Raw genomic sequence first — 22,259 nt, forward strand, 5'->3', positions numbered from 1 at the left:
GTGGCAGTCTTAGACGCTTCCACAACTCTTCCTGATCTGTGTCACCACTGTGTGCTGTCCTTGGCCTGCACTGTATCTCTTGCACAATTCCAAGCACACCCAGGCAAACTCCCCAACCCAAGTCATCTCTTTCATGCCCTGCACAGCAACTCTTGCACCACCCCTGGCATCCTTCTTGATCAATGCCAATCACCTGGACGCCTTCCCAATCCATGCTCCATCTCTGATGCATACCTGCACATGACACCTTTCATGCATTCTAGTGTACCCTTTCTGACCCACACCCATGCAGACTCCCTCCCCACCTGGCAGTAAGCATTTATCATCCTGCTCACCTTGGGCTTGCAACTGCCTGCCGCTTCCCCCACTGATATTCTCCATTCAAGCTTCCCAGAGGGAGGGGAGGAGGAGGAGGAAGATAAGGACAGATAATGAGAATGACATTGAGGTAGGGAGAAAGGGAAGGAAGAAAAGAAGAAGGAGGGAGGGAGGCAGAGGTGGTATTCAGCAGGTTCTGGAGAACTGGTAGCAGAAATTCTGAATAGTTCAAAGAACCGGCAAATCCCCCCTCTGACTGGCCCTGGCCCCATCTATTCTCTGCCTCCTGAGTCCCAGTTGATTGGCTGGATCTTCTTTTGTTGCCCTGCACAGAAGAACAGAGCTGGAATGCAGGTTAGTGGAGTGGGAAGGAATGGAGATTTTGCAGTATCCTTCCCCTGCCATGCCCACCAAGCCAAGCCACGCCCACCAAGCTACACACACAATTTTTTTTAAAACAAATTTTATTCAATTTTTCACATTAAAAACAAAAATCTCTTTAGTGGACAACATATTTCCGGGTCATCACCTTTACATACAAATATGATAGCAATTATACATTCATATATGCATACTTAATTCTATTATTTCCTTTTCCATTCCAAATTTTCAGTAAGGAGAGAAACAAACACATTAATTCTAGCCTTTCATTAATCTCAGTCGAAATATCTTTTTGTTTCATTTCAATTATTTCAAATATAATCCTTTAATATTTATTTTAAAAATAAAGATAAACAATATGTGTTTGCCTAATAATAATAATAATAATAATAATAATAAGTTACCAATGTCTCTCCTTGCTTTTAATAGTCTACATTAACTTATTAACTTAGTTGGTTCTTTAGTCTGTCATATTCCCTTTCCATTACACATTCTTTTTATAAATTCTAGATTAATACAAATTTTAACACTAAAAAAAAAACACATTTCCCCCCTTTTACTGTTTTGAGTGTGACATCTCAATGATTAAAATATACCTTTATTCCCTCATCTTGATTCCCAATAAACCATTATTTTTAAGAAGTTACAATAATAATCATTACATCTTTTCATTTGGATTCCGCAGCATATTTCCCCCCCTTGATTTTTAATAACAGTTATTAGTATCTATATTACCCTATTTTCTAAATATTTTTAATTGCAGAAATATTCTTATTACCTCTTGTCACCCTGCAGAATCCCCTTTTTAATTCATCAACCATTATCTCTGAAAAAACAATTTCTTTTCAACATTTCACTATTTTCGTATTTCTTTATTTCATGTACCTGTTTCTTACTGCTTCTTCTCCCCCTCTTTTCCCCATATCTTTTCCCATTCTAGTTTATATCGCTCTCTTTCTTAATATCTTCCTTTCCCCTTTTCTGCTGGGTCTTTCTGCCTTTCCTGACTTCACAGGTATTCCCCCTTTTGATTGCCTTCTTAAATTTCAACTTTTTAACCTTCCTTCTTTCCCCACTTCTTTGTAGTGTTCTTTGTGTTAATTGTCTATTTAAAATGTCTTCTCCTTGAATTGACTCCTCCTCCTCTGAAGCTCTTTCTTCTTGTTCTTCAATCGCCATTTCCATTTTTTCTAACACAGAACAAAGTGATTCACCTCTTTCCTGTGGTAATTCTCTCATATTTTTAAGTTCCATTTTTAATTCCCGAAGAGATATCATCATTACACACTCATATTTTATGATAGTTAAAGTCCACCAAAAAAAACCACTTTTACTTTCCTTCTTTCTTCTTTCAATTTTCTAAACTTCTCAGTTATTCCAGCCCAGGGTCTATACCAAAAACATCAATCAATCCCACAGTCAGTCTTTCCTTGCTTTTTCCTTTATTCTGATTCTGCTTTCACTTTCTAAGATTTTTACTTTGTTTCAATATTTCTTTAATGTTATATCCACACAAGTTCATTCAGAAACAGAATGCTTTCCCTTTTGTTTGAGCTCAAGTTTTTGTCAAAAGGTGGCACTCTCCATTACATAAAGTCTTCACCTTTTTCCCCTATTTTTTTATTTAGGGTTTTTCGAACCTCAATATTCCAGCACAGTCCAGTCTCCAATTTGTAAACTTTATTATTATTATTTTTTGACAATCTTAAGTCCAGCTTTATTTTATGCCTGTTTATTCCCAAAATATTTTTGTCCAATTTAGTTAAATCTTTAGTTCCAGCTTCTTCCTTTCCTGGTTCGAAGCCCCGCTTAGCTGTCAAAAATATTTTCTTTTTTTCCCCCTGTCCCTTTGTAATTTCGCCGCTCACTTTTCTTTTCTTAAAAATTCCATGTTACCTTAGTCCCGGGGTACTTTTGTTTAGTTGTATTGCCCAGTTGTCCCGGTTCAGATGTTATCCACCTCTTTCTTTCCCCCTGCACAAATCTTAATCCAGCTGAGTCCTCCTCTTTGGGGTGGCCATTTGAAACCACTGCTGCAGTTGTCTTCGGAGGGGAAAAGACGAAGCCCAGGGGGGGAGATGCGGTTCCCCTCAACCTGGCTTGTGGCTTCCCCTTACTCCGCCGCCCCTCCAAGGCAGCTTCAGCCCCTAATCGTAATAATTGGGGCTCTCCAATGAAAGAGCACGGACCATAGCCGCAGAGAGTCGCGATCTACGGTCTGTCAGCGAGGAGGCTCCACCTTCTTCCAGTAATTTTTTTTGAATCACTGGAGGGAGGGAAGGAAGGGAGGGAGGAAGGAAGGAAAGTTTCCTAATGGTTCACAGTAATGAAAAATTGGTTGGAACATATAGTTGAAAATGTAGTCAAAAATGAGCAGGCTAAAATATTATGGGGTTTCCAAATATAGAATGATAAAATGTTGTATAATAAAACAGAAATAACTATGGTTGAAAAAAAGGAAAGTGTGGATAATTGATGTGACCAGTACCAGGAGATATTAGAATAAAAGATAAAGAATTAGAGAAGATCACAAAATGGCAAGATCTGAAAATAAAAAAGATTAGGTATACATCTACTAGTTAGCTAGTTTTCGACACACTGGGTACCATATCAACAAATCTTTGAAAATCTGCATATTGACAAAGTTTTCCATTTGTCAATTACAAAAGGCCACATTGTTTGGTTCCACACATATACTATACTGATACATTACAGCATCCTATGTTCTTGTGTGCATATAATAGTAATAAGTTATGGAATTTGGCCATAAGATTGAAACAGTGGTTTGGGTTTAGCATTGCATTTAGTTCAGGCTTAGGATGGCATCACAATACCTCCCTCCACCACCCAAACAATAATAATGTTTGATCCAGAGCCAGGACAATCAACAAATTCACTCTTCCGTTCTGTCTTTCCAGTGAAAATCAATGCATTTTCAGTCCACAGAGTTGGCTGCAAGCCATCTGGAAAGGGCTGAGAAAAATCCAACTGTTAAAGATGAAGACATTTTCCATCTTCCTTTCATATGATCATCTGTCTCCAAGAAAGCCATATGCTTCTATCCATGCTATCAAGATTGCAGCCAGCGGGTCAGCTGTGCCCATTTTCTTGCTGAAACGTTGGTTTGATGTCAGTTCAATTTGGCAGCTGTTTTTCTAGAATCATAGCAATTCAAGGATATTTAAAGAATGAACCTGGCAATTTCCGATGCTTAGTTCCAACTGGCCTTTTATTTCCTACACAGGCAGAACTATGTTATGAACTGTGTGGACTTAGGGGAATTGTTTCCCAAATTCTTCCTTTTGACAGCAGCTCTAAATTACAGTATGTAAATGAAGCAACTTGCCCAGTAAAACACACATCATTCAGGAAGAAATATCCATCACAGAGCAATTCTTTAATTGATAAACAAGAAAACAAACAAGGACTCAAATATGTTTTGTATCACTTCACGGAATGAGGCAAACAGCCTTCTTTTACACTGGTCACCTGAGGCCTCAGACCTCTTCAGCATCAGAACCTCTGGGCTTTACGTGTTGAATGGAGACAGTAGGTTATTGCTAATAGGAGAGCTAAGTGAAAAAAATAAATAAAAAATTAATCATTTTGTTTTATAGTAAGAAAAATGACATTGATGGAAATATGTAAGAGCCATTAGATTCTAGGCAAAAGGGCCTGAAACACATGAAATACATGGCATCTTCTGCATGCAGAAGGTACTAACATTCATGTTTGCACAACACAAATCTGATGTCTTTACAGGCTTTCCTTATCTTTTATTCATAAATACATTAAACAACCAAGTGGGCACATTGCATCTGTATCTAGTCATAGCTCAATGATTCTGCTGTGCAGATGATTCAACAACATCCTTAATTCAAAAAATGATTCCTTGTGGTTCTGCTCTTTAAAGCCATGGATGCAGGGGTGGGTTTCTACCGGTTCTGTCCACCACTGTAGAACCGGTAGCTCTGAAGAGCAGCAGACATAGAACCGGTTCTATGTCTGCTGATGTTTTTGCCCACGCGCCCACCCAGGCTCTTACCTGATCTTTATTTCCTGATTTTTCAACTTCAGCTGCCGAATGAGGTACAGCTGCAGTTAAAAAAGCAGGAAAAGAGGGCTGTTTCAAAGGCTGTGTCTCTGCACACAACATGCTGATGACAATTTACAGGTGCACGGCTCACAGCGTGCAGGGAAGTTCGTAAATCCCAAACCGGTAGTTAACTCTGACGTGCATGGATGTCAACTCATAAAGCATTCCTATGCCTGTTTTAGAGTTGCCATAAATGCGGGGAGGGAGGGGGAGAAGGAAATGTGAAGGAACAGTGTGGCAGTTTAAAACCAGAAGTGCATTCCAACACTTATCTGACAAAGATTGCAACTAAGCTACCGGATCTTCTGTCCATGAAAATCCTTAATTGGAGAACGTGATTGATGATACCCAGCCCATGAACGTGCTTCATTGGAGAATCTGATTTATGACATATCCAGTGGGAAGGGGGGAAACGGGGTCACATGTGACTGTAAATTACGTATGCCAGAGTTAGCTTCATACAGGTTAATGCCAGACATGTTGCTCCTAATAAATCTTTTGAAGCTTGGTTTGATGGTCATGATTTAATTAGGGCAATCACTGGAATCCTGACAGCAGAGCAGCTGCAGCTGCTCAAAGCTCAGTGTGAGATTGTAACACTCACCCAACCCCGCAAGCCTTCTATTCACACACATAGATACAAGGAAGAACTCATGTGGATTGTGTAGCAACTTCCCAAATGAGTATGATTGTTTCGTGGATGTGGGGAATACAACCAATCACTGCTGAACGACCATTTATTCAGTAACAGTTTGAACTTACAACTTATTGAATGAGAAGTACTCATGATAGGTTCTCATAGTTGTGGCTATTGTAGCATCCCTGTGGAAAGGTGACTGTGTTTCAGATACTTAGCAGTCAGCTTGCAGTTACAATGTTGCAGCGTCCTGTGGTCATGTGATCACAACCTTCACAGCTAATTTCTGACAGTCAATAGTCAATAGAGAAGCCAGCAGGAGATCACAAAAGGCAATCATCTGACCACACAACACTGTGACTGTGCAGGATTCACCTAATGGGACAATTGGAACTGCTGTTGTAAGTGAATATGGTCACATGATATCACATCTTATGACTGTGTCACTTAGTTTCTCGTCCCAATTACTGCCAATAAGGAAGAACTACCTGTAGTTCTAGAAGGGGTCTAGTTTGGTGATATGCACCAAGTTAGTGGCAGTGGTTGTAAATAGAGAAATTGTTGCCATTGTCCTAAAAACATCACATTTAAAACTTTTTTTCCCATAGGAAGGTTTTACGTTTGGGTTCTTTTCAAATTGTAACTGGCATCATCATGTTTAAACATGCGTGGATGTAGCTGATAACAATATTCTATAACCTAAGATACTTACTCCCTACTTCACATTCTATCTTGTATGGAAATGAAATATTATTATGTCTTTATAAAAGGGATAGAGCTCATAGTGCTTATTTCAATTTCATTAAGCCCATTCAGGTGTTCTTTCCATTGGACTATTTAACTAAACATGCTATATAGGGAGGCATTATTGTATTGGGAATTTTGCTGCTCTTGTCCCATATTCTTGATTTTTGGTGAAGGGATATGTACAAATTTAAGCCCAAATAAATAGCTCACATTTATATGCCATATAGGTAGTCCCCGACATACCCCCACAATTGGGACCAGAATTCCTATTGCTAAGCAAGGTGATTGTTTCGTGAGACACACCCAATTTTATGAATATTTTAGCCATGGTTATCAAGTGAATCACTGCAGCTATAAGGTGAATCATATGATTGTTCAGCAAATCTGGCTTCTCATATTGATTTTGCTTGTTGGAAAGTTTTTACTGGGAAAGTTGTAAATGGCGACTACGAAGTATGAAGAAAACAAATGGTTGAAGATTGCCTGCATTTCTCTCTTCAGACAAGGTCATGGTTAGCATCTAGTCTATATGTTTTTATTATGTGAAGACTTTGTTCCTCAGACTGAGCTTAAATCTTTGTGGAAAATCCAACTGTAATTAATATTCTGTCCCTTAGTTATTTTTTAAACAAAGAAATAGCACAGAAGACTTTTATATATAAAAGACTGTATGTAAATCGTGTGTATGGTGTAAAGTTCTTCAATTTAAGCTCATCTCATGGTGACTTTATGGAGATGTCCACAGCTCATAATAGCAATAGCAATAGCATTTAAACTTATATACCACTTCATGGTGCTTTACAGCCCTGTAAGTAGTTTACAGAGCCAGCATATTGCCCCCAACAATCTGGGACTTCATTTTACCGACCTCAGAAGGATGGAAGGCTGAGTCAACCTTGAACTGGTCAGGATCAAACTCCTGACAGTGACAGGCTGCAATACTGCATTCTAACCACTGTGCCACCATGGCTGTTTTATAAGGAGTTTTCTATTACCTTTTTCTGGGATGTTCTTTGACTTCCCAGCCAAGGCTGCTATTCTATAGAGAAATCCTGCTTAAGAATTAACCATTCCTTTTTGATGCTTATTTTTGGATGATGATGCTTATTTTTTGAATGCAGTCAAGGTCACCTATGAGCTGTTTCTGCTAAGGTAAACCATTCTATACAGGGAAGTCTGTATTCCTAAAATACTATTACAAATTTCCTTGCTTCTGAAATGCAGATAACAAAACAACTGAAAAGGAAAGGACATCTATTCAAAATCAACTTTACTGTAATGTAACATGAAACAGGGAAGAAAGATTTTGAGCTTTAACTCCTTAAAATATAGTAACATATTACAATGCAGAAATAATTTCCACCACATGGTGGTGCTGACTGAGCACAAAATGAATCTTTTTTTCATTGACTCATGACTTTGTGGTTTATCCCAATCAGATGGTTGAGACATTATATAAATAATGTAAATAAAACACCCAAACTGGCATTAAGTGTACGGCAATCTTATGCAGGATGATACTTTGTAAGGGGGAAAAAGATTTATATCTGTAGAAATATTTGGCAGACATAATTTGTTGGAACATCGATGTAATTATGCAATCGTAATGATTTTTTTTCTCTTTTTACAGATAGAAGAGATAGCACTATCTATTCGTGCTATCCGAAACATTCAAAAACTTTTCGGGGGGAGGGGGGAAGTAAAGTGAAATAATTAGTTTATGCATCAGCCTTTGGAGACAAGTGAAGCAGTTCTGAAGCAGTTGCATAAACCTAGCAAATTATGTGGCATCTTTAACAATTAGAAAGGGACGTTAATTGGTTTACACAGTACTATTGTCAAAGGTGTCTGAATTCTGGATAATAACCAGAATGAAGCCAGGCTGGATTTAGTCCCAAGTACTAAGATATAATCAAACTGATGATATTGTATGACGATGTTCAAAGTGTACGCAGTACTACAGAAATGTTAATTCTAATTCATAGAATTATTTCTCTTACTATTCTCTGCAATGATTATTTTATTTGGTGATTTATTTATGACTTTTTATTTTCCAAGGTTACCTTTAATTTATTATTGGATGGTTTGTGTTTGTTATTCTGATTATTTGAATCATTGTACTATTTTTTCCTCTGGTTGGGTTTTTCTTCTTATTTTTCTTGGATGTTTTTTATATTTTCATTCAGTCTTGCTCTTTAATGTCCTTCTGCATAGACTCTTACTTCCCTATGTTTTTCTCTATTGTTGCTGGCATCCTTCAGATGTGTTGGGACTGGAACATCCCGATTCCTATCCAATAAAATCTCTGAGAAGATCTAACCATATTGTTCTTTGCCTATATCCTTTTTCTATTTCCTACCATTAGACTGCCTTCTGACAGCTGGCATGGGCTGTACACTCCTATTATAATGGTCAGGTGAACACCCACAGGCTTGATAGTAGATTATGCTAGATATATTTTAGATACAGCCAAAGTCCACTTTTTTGTTTATTCCTAAACTTCTATTTTCTATTCAAAATCACTAACTCCAACAGATTTCCTCTTACATGGTTTAGAAAACATAAACAATATACTTCATTTTAAACCGAAATGAAAACCAGTTGGCAGTTATGTGAAGTAAACAACAGGAAAATGGTTGTGGTGTTCATAGAATAATAGGCCTGGATGGGACCTTGGAGGTCTTCATGTCCAATCCCCTACCCAAAGCAGGAATCCTTATATCATAATGCTTCCAAAGAAAAATAATCATTGGTTGATTTAAGCAATGTGAAGTCAACAAGCTATCTTTTGTACCCAGATTTTGTTCCTAGAGCGGGGGAAAGACAAGCATAGTTTCATGTTTCTCACCAGAAAAATTGCCAATAATAGAACCTAAATTTAAAATATAGTTTTGAAAAAATAGACAATTGACAACAAAAATTAGCTGAAGCCAAAGCTGAAGCATCTTTGTCTGTCTTGGGATGGAATACACTTTTCCAATCAGGAGAGTTTGCATTCTCGTTTCTTCCAGGTCCACATTTGTTTCAACATCAATTGCTATGATGCAATGAATCAATTCAGTCAAATTAACTGTAGTATTTAAATTAAATTTAAATGATTAAATATTGAATTTAATAATACCATAAGGGAATACATAATGATGTCTTTTCAAAGTGCTTTATATAAGATTACTCAGTTAAGAGAAAATCGTATTGATCTCCATTTCTTTCCCCATAAATGAAGGGAAAAAGTGATAAAACCCCTAGTATTTAAGAATAGAGCTAAGAGACATGAATAGCTGAATTATCAGTTGCTGTTTTCCAGAAGATTTTCACCAGTGTAATATGGAAAGGAGGAGCTAATAAAAAGATGATTGTTGATGACAATAATTCCATCAGGAGTCATGAGGAAGGTGGGTTGAATCCTAGATCATTTCAGTTTTGTTGGCTACAGTGGCTAGTCTCAGGACATCAGAAGAGCAATGGTTTGTTCCCCCAAAAGTCTGCTTTCAACATATCTCTCTCTTTGAGTCAGTTTTAACTCCTGGAAATTTCATGGACTAGTTCCTGCAGTTTTCCTAGCAAGTGTAGAACTGTTTTGTCATTGAGTCCTTCCTAGGCCTAAGAGAGAGTGACTGGTCCAAATCAGGTGATTTTGTGCCTAAGGAGGGACTAAAACTCATGATGTCCTACCTCATGTCTTAATCACTAAATTAAACTGGTTATTTTTATCTTCTAGAATCTGTCTACAAAATTGGGAGTAAATGGTTTGAGGACAACAAAGGAAAGATAATTCTGATTATGAGCATTCAAACAGAAGGTCCAAATAATTGCTCTCCAAACTATCTTTTCTGTAATAAATTTGTGATGCAACCCAACATCTTATTCAAGAAAATATTACATAACTAGTTTAGTTATGCTATCAGAATTGGTTTTTGTTAGAATTCTCTTTGTGTGATTGTTGCCTTCTGTGATTTTCATTTTTTTAAAAAGCCCCTTGTCTATGTGCAGGACTTCAAAGCTAGCCCTTTGTCCATGTGTGGTGACTTCTGTTTGTTAATTCCTCTACTTCTGGGTAAGAAGTGCCCAACATTTTCTTCCTCTTTTTTTTCTAATTCTGGGCTCAAAAGCAATTTTTTATAGAAACATAAGCATGTGTCTTGTTCCTAAGATGAGTCAAAATGATGCAAGCTTTCCCTTTTTGTACCTGTGATGTGATGTTGCACAGCATCAGGTGCTGGTAAGCATCACAGTATTATAACGTGGGCTTCATTATTGCATCCAGTGGATGACTGTGGGTAGAAGGGCTAAGAACTTCCAATTTTCAGGCTAGAACATGTCAGCATTGCATGCCAGAAACTTCAGCCTTACTGGTGAAAATGTTATTATTATTTTACTGAAAAATCCTTGGATAAAAACACAGCACATTATCTTAATTACTAACCAATTTTTGACTAAAATTCATCAAATAATTCAAAGTGCAGATAAAAACACAGCACATTATCTTAATTACTAACCAATTTTTGACTAAAATTCATCAAATAATTCAAAGTGCAGATCGTTCAAAGGAGCAGAAGAAACAATAAATCATATACTCCGCTTGTGCAATAAAATATATCCAAACCTACTAGAAACAATGACATTACACATTTACAAAAATGATTCGCTGGTAGATCTGCAAAAAAAATGTGATATTAATGAAAAATCAGTGACATTAATGAAAAATCAGTGAAACATACAGTTAAAAAATAGTTGAAAAGAAGCAAGTTAAAATGTTGTAGGGTTTCTGAATACAGACTGATAAAATCTTGGCTCACAACACACCAAATATGACTGTGGTTGAAAAGAAGGAAGTGTGGATAATTGATGTGGCTATTCCAGAAGATAGTAAAATTGAGCACAAAGAATGGGAGATCAGAAAGTATCAAGATCTGAAAATTGAAATTTTATGGCATAAACTGCCCATGATGCTAAAGGAGGCTAAAACATACAACCAACGGTTGCAGGAACTGGGCTTGGCTAGTCTAGTAAAGAGAAGGACCAGGGGAGACATGATGGTAGTCCTCCAATATTTGAGGGGCTGGCACAGGGAGGAAGGGGTCAAGCTATTTTCTAAAGCGCCTGTAGACCAGACAAGGAATAATGGATGGAAACTGAACAAGGAGAGATTTAACCTGGAAATAAGGAGAAACTTTCTGACAGTGAGAACAATCAACCAATGGAACAGCTTGCCCTCAGAAGTTGTGGGAGCGCCATCACTTGAGACTTTCAAGAAGAGATTGAACTGCCATTTGTCAGAAATGGTGTAGGGTCTCCCGCTTGGGTAGGGGGTTGGACTAGATGACTTACAAGGTCTTTTCCAACTCTGATTATCTGTTATCTGTTATCTGATGGTCCCAGTGGTTATTAGCAAGATCATGGATGACACCCACAAAACATGCACATTGACAAAAGTTTCATTTATCTATTAAAGAAGGACACATTGCTTGCATATACTACACCAACAGTTTATGACATCCTAGGTTTTTTGGGGAAGAACTCAATGCCTATGAAGGGAACACATGCTAAAGAACTGGCAGCCATGATTTCACATTATTGTATGTATAATAATAAGCATAGATGGGCATGGAATGTTGCAAGTACACCACACAGTTGAAGAAAAAAAAAAGAGGATTGGAAGAATATCTGAAGGACAATGAAGAAGATGCATTGAAAGTAGTGCACCATGAAAGCTTACTGAATGCCAAAGAGACCAAACTAGCCTTTACTTGAAACAGATTATATCCTGCAATGAAACCTTTAACACCATCAAACAATAACATCTCCCTAGCCCAGGATCTTAGGAAGAACTTGATAGGTGGATAAAAATGCCAAATCCAGTCTCAATATGTGGCTAACTATGCAACCAATCATCATAATAATTACATGCTCTGAGGTGGATGAGAGCTATGCCAGAGGTTCAACCATACTGGACAGATTTTTTCAGAGGACCCAAAGGAAGAATGCATCTCCCATAAGTAATACAATGAGATGTAATTTATAGAAATCTATACTGGATTGGTCATCACAGGATAATGTTAGGTGTTGGAAGTCTTGGTGAGAAATGAGCTCTAGGAATCAGTGAGCAACCAGCTGCAGGACTACTGGAAGAAAAATTGGGTACCCAGCACAAATGTATCATATCATGCAGTGATACCTTTAACATTGTCAAACAATATCTTCCTATCTCAAGTCCTTGGAAAGGACTCAGTAAGTAGATAAAATGCCAAATCCAGCCTACATATCTGGCTAATTGTGTGATAATAAACCATAATAAACCATAATAAAACTTTAATATTATTAAAGCACAATATGTAGCTATCCCAGGTCCTTGGAAAAGATCTAATAGATAGACAAAAAAAACCAAGTCCAGCATAAACATTCAGCTGACTGTGTGGCCAATCATCATAATAATAATAATAGGAATCCAAGTTCCTGCATCATGCAAAGTTTCAAATATTGTGTATAAAAAATCTATAGCAAGACAAGCAAGCACGTCTGTAATTAACATTGTTTTGATGAGCGGTGTGGCATGTTAAAAAAAAAAAAACAGGTGTCAGCTGGAGCTGAGACTCCTCAACTGTGGATGACAGTAAGCAAGTTGTGGTTAGTGACCAAAATGTTCAGGGAGTTGGGAGGGAGAAGGCTAGAGTGAGATAAACAGCAGCCCAAGGAACTTATAAAGCACAGGAAAGAGGAGAAACTTGATCCTGATGCCAACTAAGCAGCCATACAGACTTGGGAGTGGAAGAAGGTAGGCTGATCATATTTACTTACTGTTTTCCAGTTTATTATGTGATTTCTAAGACGAGTAAACAAATGTCTCTTTTGCCAATTATTTTTGTACACATATTAACAGGTTCACTCGGCAGATCTTGAATCCATTTCAAGGAGAATACAGTCATAAATTAATTAAAAATTCACCTGAGAATCTGGGTCTAAAGGAGAAGGGGTCACAGAAATAAGGAAGGGAAAACAGTGGATTAGAAACCAGTTAATCTGATGTTTTTGAAATGAGATCAGCTACCTATAAATGAAAATCTGGTTATACTTTTAGATCCAAATTTCATTCAGTCAAAAAAAAAAAAAAAAAGATCCTGAAAGCTTTGGATTGTTTTAATTTTTTTAAAAAATGAAGTTAGTCATGATGGTAATTGAAACAATCTGTGGCTACTTATCAAAGTAAACACTAGGGCTACTAGCTACTAGTAAACACAGGTTCTATTCCTTTGTATAGAGTTTACAGGTAAGATGTTTCAACTGGAGAGAATTATGTTACACAGTCTTATTAGAGCTAAATTTGCAGAGAAATGTAGGAGTAATGTATAAGAAAAAAATTCCAAATGAGACCTTTTAAATAATCTCCTGAGTAAGTACACATGAGTTATTATTCAACACAAGACAAAGTATTTGATTGGAGAGGCATTAAGTATGAGAGAATCTTCTCCTGACATTTTAGCTCTGAACTTTTCTTAGCCAGAAGATGAAATTAATCTCATACAATCTCTGAGCAACATAACTATAGCAAGCATTAAGTCAAGGTGTGCTGGCTGGCTCAATGGAAGACAATTATAAGTTTGATTTAATCATATCCATTGCAGTGTGCTTCACTGCAAAGAGTGAAAGCAACCTTGTCTATTTCTATATCCTCCAGGTATGTTAGATCACAACTCCAGTAATTCTCAGCTAATATTGATTATACAAATTGGAAATCACAAGAACAGTCTATTATGTATGTAGGGAACCAGGCTGGAAAAACTTGACCTTGAATAAACTGGTTTCTTTAAAAATGTCTAAGAAATATCTTAATATAGAAGGCCATCAGCAGTTTAATCTTATCCACATTTATTAATCCATTTTAAATGATAGGCTTATTTTTAAAGTAGATATAATCAGAATTATTTTGTTAATCATTTGAGCCCTTTAATCAAATATACCTATACATGTTTGCAGCCTTTTTAATTTGTTTTATCAGAAAAAAATCCTATATCAGCTGATAGATATTTCAAAATATGTCAGAGTGTACTTCAACTTGTAGTGTAAATTATATTTGTCCATATAGACTTAAAAAGCAAAGAATACGCTTTTTAGTTCATTCTTTTCAAGTGACATGTTTAAAAGTAGAGAATAAAGCTGTTCCATTGTGATTATATAGATCTCACAGTGAAACCAGCATATATTTTTAAAATGAAAATTTTCATTTAAGTATTGGTCCTATGGAAAACAATGGAATAAAATGGCTAAATGCAAAATACATGAATGGAGCCATTTAGAGAAAAAGCCCCAAAGTTTAGAGTTTTATCGTGACTCGGTAGTCCAGAAAATTTAAAGGTTTATTCTAGAGCAAGCTAAATTGAAGTTAAAGTAGAGAACACTGATATCTAGGAAATAAGCCCCATTGAAGTTAATGGGATTGGTTTTATAGTACCTTATGAGGATTGGGTTGTTTAATCTTCAGCATGAGACCATTCAAAGAGCATTTATAAATGTTTATTGTGACCTACATATTACTTACATTTAGAACATTTTCAGGTGAAAGAGTCAAGAAATTACTCTGATGTACTATCTCCTATAGTAAGACTGTTAGTTCTTGTGGGGTTGTATCCCTTGTCTGTTGCATATGCTGGAAAGGCAGCTCATAATTGCATTTCTATAGTAGTTTCAACCATTTGATACATAGAAAAGAGCTGGTGAATATTTTCCCCAAATCTGACAATAATACACTGGGATGGCAAAACATTAAAACTAAATAAAGCATGTAAAGAAGAGTTTGGAACATGAACAGGGAATTTATGGTCATTGGATGCTGCTGGCTTTGTATTGTTAGCCAACATAGCCAACATGTGAGAAATCTGGATATTGCTGGCAAATAACACTGGGAAAATTAAATTAGAATATTGCTTATTGGTTCAGTTACCACATGTAGTGAATTTATTGAGCCATTATATGCTTAAGGCCTAGAAAAAAAATCTGTGTGGGTTAAACTTGGCCACTCCGCTATTATGTATTTTTGATGTTATTGGCTTGATATAATTTGGCTTTTTTCTGGAATAAAAGATAATTGAAGAAAAAGCTTAGGAAGCACAATCTATGTACATTTAAGACATCTCTGTAAATCTGTTGGATATGACATAATTTAGTGGATACGAATTCCTCTGTTAGAATTTAGGAACACTAAAACAAGGAGAGAAGGGTCATTTTCTGTTAATCAATGTACATAGTTGTGGTAGCGCAGTGGTTAGAATGCAGGCTAATTCTGCTGACTGACAGCAGCTCACTGGCTCAAGGTTGACTCAGCCTTCCATCCTTCTGAAGTGGGTAAAATTAGGATCCAGATTATTGGGGGCAATGTTCTGATTCTTTAAAATACTTAAGAGGGCTGTAAAGCACTATGAAGCGGTGTATAAGCCTAAGTACTATTGCTTTGCTACAGTTAGAAGACTGATTTTTTTTCTATTTCTGTTAGGCAAACTGTGCCAGCCCATGTTTCCATCTTCTTTGCAGTTTTTAAAAGCACAGCCTTTGTCCAATGCCCTAATTAAGATTTAGCAAAGGATTCCAAAGAGGTGGCTTGCAATGTATGCAGTGAGACTGAAGCACCTTTCTTTGAACAGTTAAAAAAAAGCTACATCTTTTTGCAAGCCTACACAACTATTTCAAAAGTTGGCTCAGGGGCCAGTGTGCGCATCACCATTTCACTTTGCTAGTTGGCCCAGTGAGAGTATTGCCTGCTTTCCAAATAGTTATGTGAGCCTTGCGGAAATTGTAGCTACTTACATGATTTGTACCATCTATTTCAAATGCTTTGGATGAACAAGCTTGATTTGTATTTGAACAATTTAGCTGTGTTTTGGGGGGGAAATGCCACTGAAAACCAACCATTTTGCCATAGAATTGTATCATCTGGCAATGCAGGACGTCCATGTATGTGAAAATGGATCTGAATGTTTTTCCCAGACCAACCTACAGCCCTCCTGATATTCTATGCATTAAAGTAATAACGTGGTCCAATTCTGCTTAGTCCAAATGAAGTCTCCCACTGAGAATTGGGCCCTATCCCACTTGTCCTAACCATGATTCAAATATGCCTTGACAACATATTTTTTCTACTGTGTCCCTATGACATTGTCTTCATCTGCCCAGCCTGTGAATGCTTTAAGATGTCTTTAGCTATACTGGTATCAAAGAAATATGTTTTCCCTTTTAATAGAAACTTCCCTGGGCAGTTGCAAACTGTGTAAAATCTGCTCTGTTTTGTCACTAATTTACTTCAAAGACAAAATCACACAGCTGGTGATGCATGGGAATGAAATCAGAGCAACTGTTTTGAGCGAATGAGAACCTTACCTCAAATCCCTGGTTTGGATTATCTGCTTCCATTCTGCTGCTGACTCTCTAAAAGAAAAGAGAGAGAGAGCATCAATTGAATAATAGCATTAAGGTGGTCAGCCAGATATGCTGCAATTATTTTAACTCTGTGACCCTTATCACAAAACTGAAACAGATAGATGATTGGGCACCTCTCTACCCCAATAGTTAGGTCTTAAGTAGAACTCACTGGAATCTGGAACTCAGCATTTCTTATCTATAGAAAGAAAGGGAAATGAAGAAGGAACAAATCCCAAATCAAAGTGTTGATTGTGATTCAGATCCCTTCATATTTCTACCTATTTCTAAACATTTATTTAATTATATTCAATTTGGGTTACAGCAGCATAGGACATAGAAGGAGGGACACAGAGGAGCTTAGAGTTTATCAACAGAGTTCTACAGTCAAATTGGTCCATTCCGCTTGCATTGCCAAGACTGGCAGATGTTTATCCCAAAGGCTAGTGATGTGCAGAAAGAGAAGATAGTAAATTTGGAGGAATCAACCAATTAATTTGCTTATCAGCTCTACACATGCAAAATCAAGAACACCCTTCAGCAACTAGTTGGAAGAACCTCAATAGAAGCATGCAAATTTGGTGCCAGTAGCATTTTCTGCTGATTCAAGTTTGGATAGATAGTACTTTCAACCTGCAACGAGAAAAAGTCCTGTGTAGGGTTCAAACTCCTTGAGTCAAACATAGATTGGGATGTAAAAATATAGTTGGATGCAAATTTAATTCTATCAGTACCAAATATAACCAATTTTTACAAATGATTGTAAAATAATTTTCTCTTATTCATCTGATCATTAGACATTAAGGGGTATGTAAGATACTTTTCAGAATCCATTTTTCTGTTTGAAGTGTGTTTCCCTCCCATGTTGTCACTATTGATTTTCTGATGTATAGAAAGGCTGCATACTTTAAAAAAAATGCTTTGTTCATTGTTTATTTAAGAAACCAACATTGAACTGCTGTGTTGTTAATAAAAGTAGGATTTCTTTTTTAAAATGGCAAGCTTGTTCCTGGAGAGAAAAATGTATGATATCACTTGGGTTAACCCATCAGCACTCTGCAAAGCTGTAGACCAAATCTGGAATCTTTATATTCTACTTTGCAAAGATGGGATAAATGTATTAACCATAAGAGACCTGCTTCTAAAGAAAATGAAGTAGTTCATTCAGATTTGTTCTTATGTTTAAATAGAAACACATGTTCTTATGTATTTAGAGATGCTTTATCAAGATAGCATCTGTGGTTAAAGACTGGTAATATTCATCTTTCTTCTCATTATGCAGGAATGTATTCATTCCTCTCCTAACCAACATGTTTATACATGCTGTCAGTGCTTGATAAGCATTTTGGTAGAGATGAAGTTAAAATATTGTGGACTATTTATTAATGAAGCACTCTTAATATTTAGCATTGGTTTTTATTCATTTTCTATCAGGTTTTATTTATTTTTTATCAAGTTGTTAATCATGGAAGTTCCTTAACAGTTTCTTTTCTCTCTCTTTCTCTCAATAGGTAATTCAACATCTGCCAGGATGGAGAAGCTACCCCCACCAAGCATAAACTTGTGTTTTGGACCAGAACATGTCCAACAGCCGTATATGAAATTTTCTGAATGGAAATTCAAGCTGTTCAAAATAAGATCTCTTGAAAAGCCTCTTTCTGAAGACAGCCACCAGGCTAACTCTGCTAAAGAAAATGTGACAGGATCTCTGGGCATCACTGACAAACAACCTAAGGCAGCAACTGTAATGTCACAAGTGCCCTTTGAAACAGACACCGAGTTGAATAAAAATAGCTTAGCAAAAGAGAAAGTTATCTTTCACATGAGCCAAAGTGAGATGGAAGTTCACCAAGCCAACCTGCAGCACCTCTGTCGCATCTGTGGAGGCTCACTGAAAACTGACCCTTACAAAAAGTGTCATCCAGTTCATGGGCCAGTGGATGAGGAGACCCAGGCTCTTTTGAGAAAGAAAGAGAAAAGAGCCACTTCCTGGCCAGATCTTTTTGTCAAAGTTTTTAAGATCGACGTAAGGGGAGATATTGACACAATCCACCCTACTCATTTTTGTCACAACTGTTGGAAAGCTATGCAAAGAAAAGTAAGCAATGCCCCCCATGAAGCACATCTTCTAGAGAGAGAGCCAGTGGAATGGCATCCCCATTCAACAAGCTGTGACGTTTGCGTCACTTCCTTTCGTGGCATCAAGAGGAAAAAAACAATGCTGAATTCACAGCTGAGCAAAAAACTCAGGATTATTGCTGGACATACGAGAAAAACAAGATGCATAAGAAAGGTAAAGCCACTGAATAACAAAAGTTTGATGAAAAAGATTTCAAACTGTAAGCAAATCCATCTCAGCACAAAAATTCTTGCAATAGACTACCCTGTGGACTTTGTAAAGTCAATATCTTGCCAGGTCTGCGAACACATCCTGGCTGATCCAGTAGAAACAACATGTAAACACTTATTCTGTAGAGTCTGCATTCTTAAATGTCTTAAAATAATGGGAAGCTATTGCCCATCCTGCCGATATCCTTGTTTTCCTACTGATCTAGTGACCCCTGTAAAATCCTTCCTAAGCATCCTCAACAATTTGGTTTTGAGATGCCCAATAAAAGACTGTCATGAGGAGGTCTTTTTAGAAAAATACTGCCAACATCGTTCTAATCATAAAGGGGCAGAAAGTACAGACAGCTATGTCTATATCAACAAAGGTGGCCGACCGAGACAACATTTGCTTTCACTGACCCGGAGAGCTCAAAAGCACCGCTTGAGAGAACTCAAGCTTCAAGTAAAAGATTTTGCAGAAAAAGAAGAAGGAGGAGATATGAAGTCTGTGTGCCTAACTTTGTTCCTGCTAGCTTTGAGATCTAGAAATGAGCACAGACAAGCAGATGAATTGGAAGCTATAATGCAAGGGAAGGGATCTGATCTTCATCCAGCTGTTTGTTTGGCAATCCGAGTCAACACCTTTCTTAGCTGCAGCCAATATCATAAAATGTACAGGACAATAAAGGCAATTACAGGAAGGCAAATTTTCCAGCCTTTGCATGCTCTCCGAACAGCTGAGAAGTCCCTTCTGCCTGGTTATCATCCCTTTGAATGGGAGCCTCCTTTGAAAAATGTGTCCAGTAACACAGATGTAGGCATTATTGACGGGCTGTCAGGAATACAACAGTCTGTGGATGACTACCCAGTGGATACAATTGCAAAACGTTTTCGATATGATGCAGCTTTGGTGGCTGCCCTTATGGATCTAGAAGAATACATTTTAGAAGGACTGAAAACGCATGACTTAGATGACTATTTGAAAGGACCTTTCACAGTAGTGATTAAAGAATCCTGCGATGGAATGGGAGATGTCAGTGAAAAGCATGGCTGTGGCCCAGCAGTTCCTGAAAAAGCAGTTCGATTCTCCTTCACCCTCATGAACATCACTGTAACTCATGACCAGGGCAGTACAAGGATTTTTGAAGAAAGCAAACCCAATTCAGAGTTGTGTTGTAAGCCTTTGTGCCTTATGCTGGCTGATGAGTCAGATCATGAAACACTCACTGCCATCCTGAGTCCTCTTATAACAGAACGGGAAGCCATGAAAAATAGTGCATTGATACTTTATATGGCTGGTATTCCTAGAATTTTCAAATTCATATTTAGGGGCACTGGGTATGATGAAAAGCTTGTCCGTGAAGTTGAGGGTCTGGAAGCATCAGGCTCTACTTACATTTGTACACTTTGTGATGCCACCCGTCTAGAAGCCACTCAGAACCTAATCCTGCATTCTGTAACCAGGAATCATGCTGAAAACCTAGAACGATATGAAGTGTGGAGGGCCAATCCTTACCATGAAGCTGTTGATGAACTACGTCACAGAGTGAAAGGTGTTTCTGCCAAGCCTTTTATTGAGACTGTGCCTTCAATAGATGCACTTCACTGTGATATTGGCAATGCCGCTGAATTTTATAAACTATTCCAGTTTGAGATTGGTGAGGTGTACAAAAATACCAGTGCAACCAAAGAAGAGAGAAAGAGGTGGCAGTCAACTCTTGACAAACACCTTAGAAAAAAGCTAAATTTGAAACCTGTAACAAGGATGAATGGAAATTTTGCAAGAAAACTCATGAGTAGGGAGACTGTGGATGCCGTCTGTGAATTAGTAAAATGTGAGGAGAGACATGAAGCCCTCAGAGAATTAATGGACCTTTACCTTAAAATGAAACCAGTATGGAGGTCTTCATGTCCAACCAAAGAATGCCCAGAACTTGTATGTCAATACAGTTTCAACTCCCAGAGATTCGCCGAATTGCTGTCGACCAAATTCAGTTATAGATATGGTGGGAAGATTACCAATTATTTTCATAAAACACTTGCTCATGTTCCAGAAATTATAGAACGGGATGGTTCCATTGGTGCCTGGGCAAGTGAGGGAAATGAGTCAGGCAACAAACTGTTCAGACGCTTTCGAAAGATGAATGCCAGGCAGTCAAAATGTTATGAGATGGAAGATGTTTTGAAGCATCATTGGTTGTATACTTCAAAGCATTTACAAAAATTCATGAATGCTCATAATACATTGAAAAGCCAAATGGTCCAAATTAGGCCAGAGCAGACTGAGAGTGATCTCATGATGATGGAGGATTCTTTGGAGACTTCTGATTTCATGGACTTCTAAGTGGAATTAAATTTTGCATTGGTCTTGCAGCTGAAAAGTCAATATTCATTTGCATACAGAAATAGTGGAGAGGGTTTTTTACACAGAGCTGTAAAAACCTTGAGGAAAGCTGTTTGATGGTGGGCTGTGCTGTTCTGACAACAGGTCCATAACACGAAAGTTTGTATGAGCAGATGTGGTCTGGCTTAACAGCCAATTTTAAAGAGGAAAAAAGAACCAAAACCAGTAATGATTTTTCTGTGACCACATTTAAATACTATGTAGAAGGTAAAACTGAACAATTTCAGTAAAATTTGTAAAAGGTTGATGATAACATATTGCTTTTATAAATATTAACCTTTTATTAACCAAGAGCAAATATTGTCCCAATATTTTAAAAAGGGGAGACAGAAGACCTGGGAAACTAAAACCACTTACTTTGAAGTCTATTACTGATCAAAATACTACTACAAATAGTGAAGTAGCAAGTTTATGATCATTTAGAACATAATTTAATTAGCTATCTAATTAAACATTTTCTTTTTAATGGCTTCTGGCCTCCCATTCCTGATAAATCTGCAATATGGAGGCATTTATACACAGGCCTATTATTGCATGCAATTATAATTCTGGATAGTAATTCAATATTTTAAAAAGTAATTTCTAGTCATTTCATTATCCTAAAGGTTTAAACTTTAAATAACCACAAAGAAAGATTTGAAATAATGTTTACAATTTATTTTAAATTAGACTATATATATAGTTACCAGAAGTTAAGTTCATCTTGAGGGAGTCTTTACCATTTATGTGCCATGAAGCCAAAATATAAAACTATGTCATTTCTGTTTACTATATTCTTTGAGTTTTGAAAGAGTTGACAAATGCTGTAAATGGATCATGGTGTCAGTTCCTTAACTTCAGCAGAGCTTAGCAAAGATAGGATATATTTAAAACAATACATTTAAAATACTATATAAAATAATACATATAAAATAGATATGATTTTGCTACTTTTCATATATCTA

General features: G+C 37.1%; 1 protein-coding gene across 1 annotated transcript; it reads left to right on the plus strand.

Annotated features, from left to right (window-relative positions):
- The first annotated feature begins 18,114 nt into the window (after positions 1–18,114).
- On the plus strand, positions 18,115–21,904 carry RAG1 (recombination activating 1). Its single transcript, XM_026664616.2, has one exon. The coding sequence runs from the start codon at positions 18,115–18,117 to the stop codon at positions 21,253–21,255; it is 3,141 nt and encodes a 1,046-aa protein (XP_026520401.1). The 3' UTR covers positions 21,256–21,904.
- Positions 21,905–22,259: the final 355 nt, after the last annotated feature.

The sequence above is a fragment of the Notechis scutatus genome, chromosome 1 (assembly GCF_049901735.1).
Source record: "Notechis scutatus isolate UNSWTSFEM ecotype Mainland chromosome 1, rNotScu1.2, whole genome shotgun sequence".
Classification (NCBI taxonomy): domain Eukaryota; kingdom Metazoa; phylum Chordata; class Lepidosauria; order Squamata; family Elapidae; genus Notechis; species Notechis scutatus.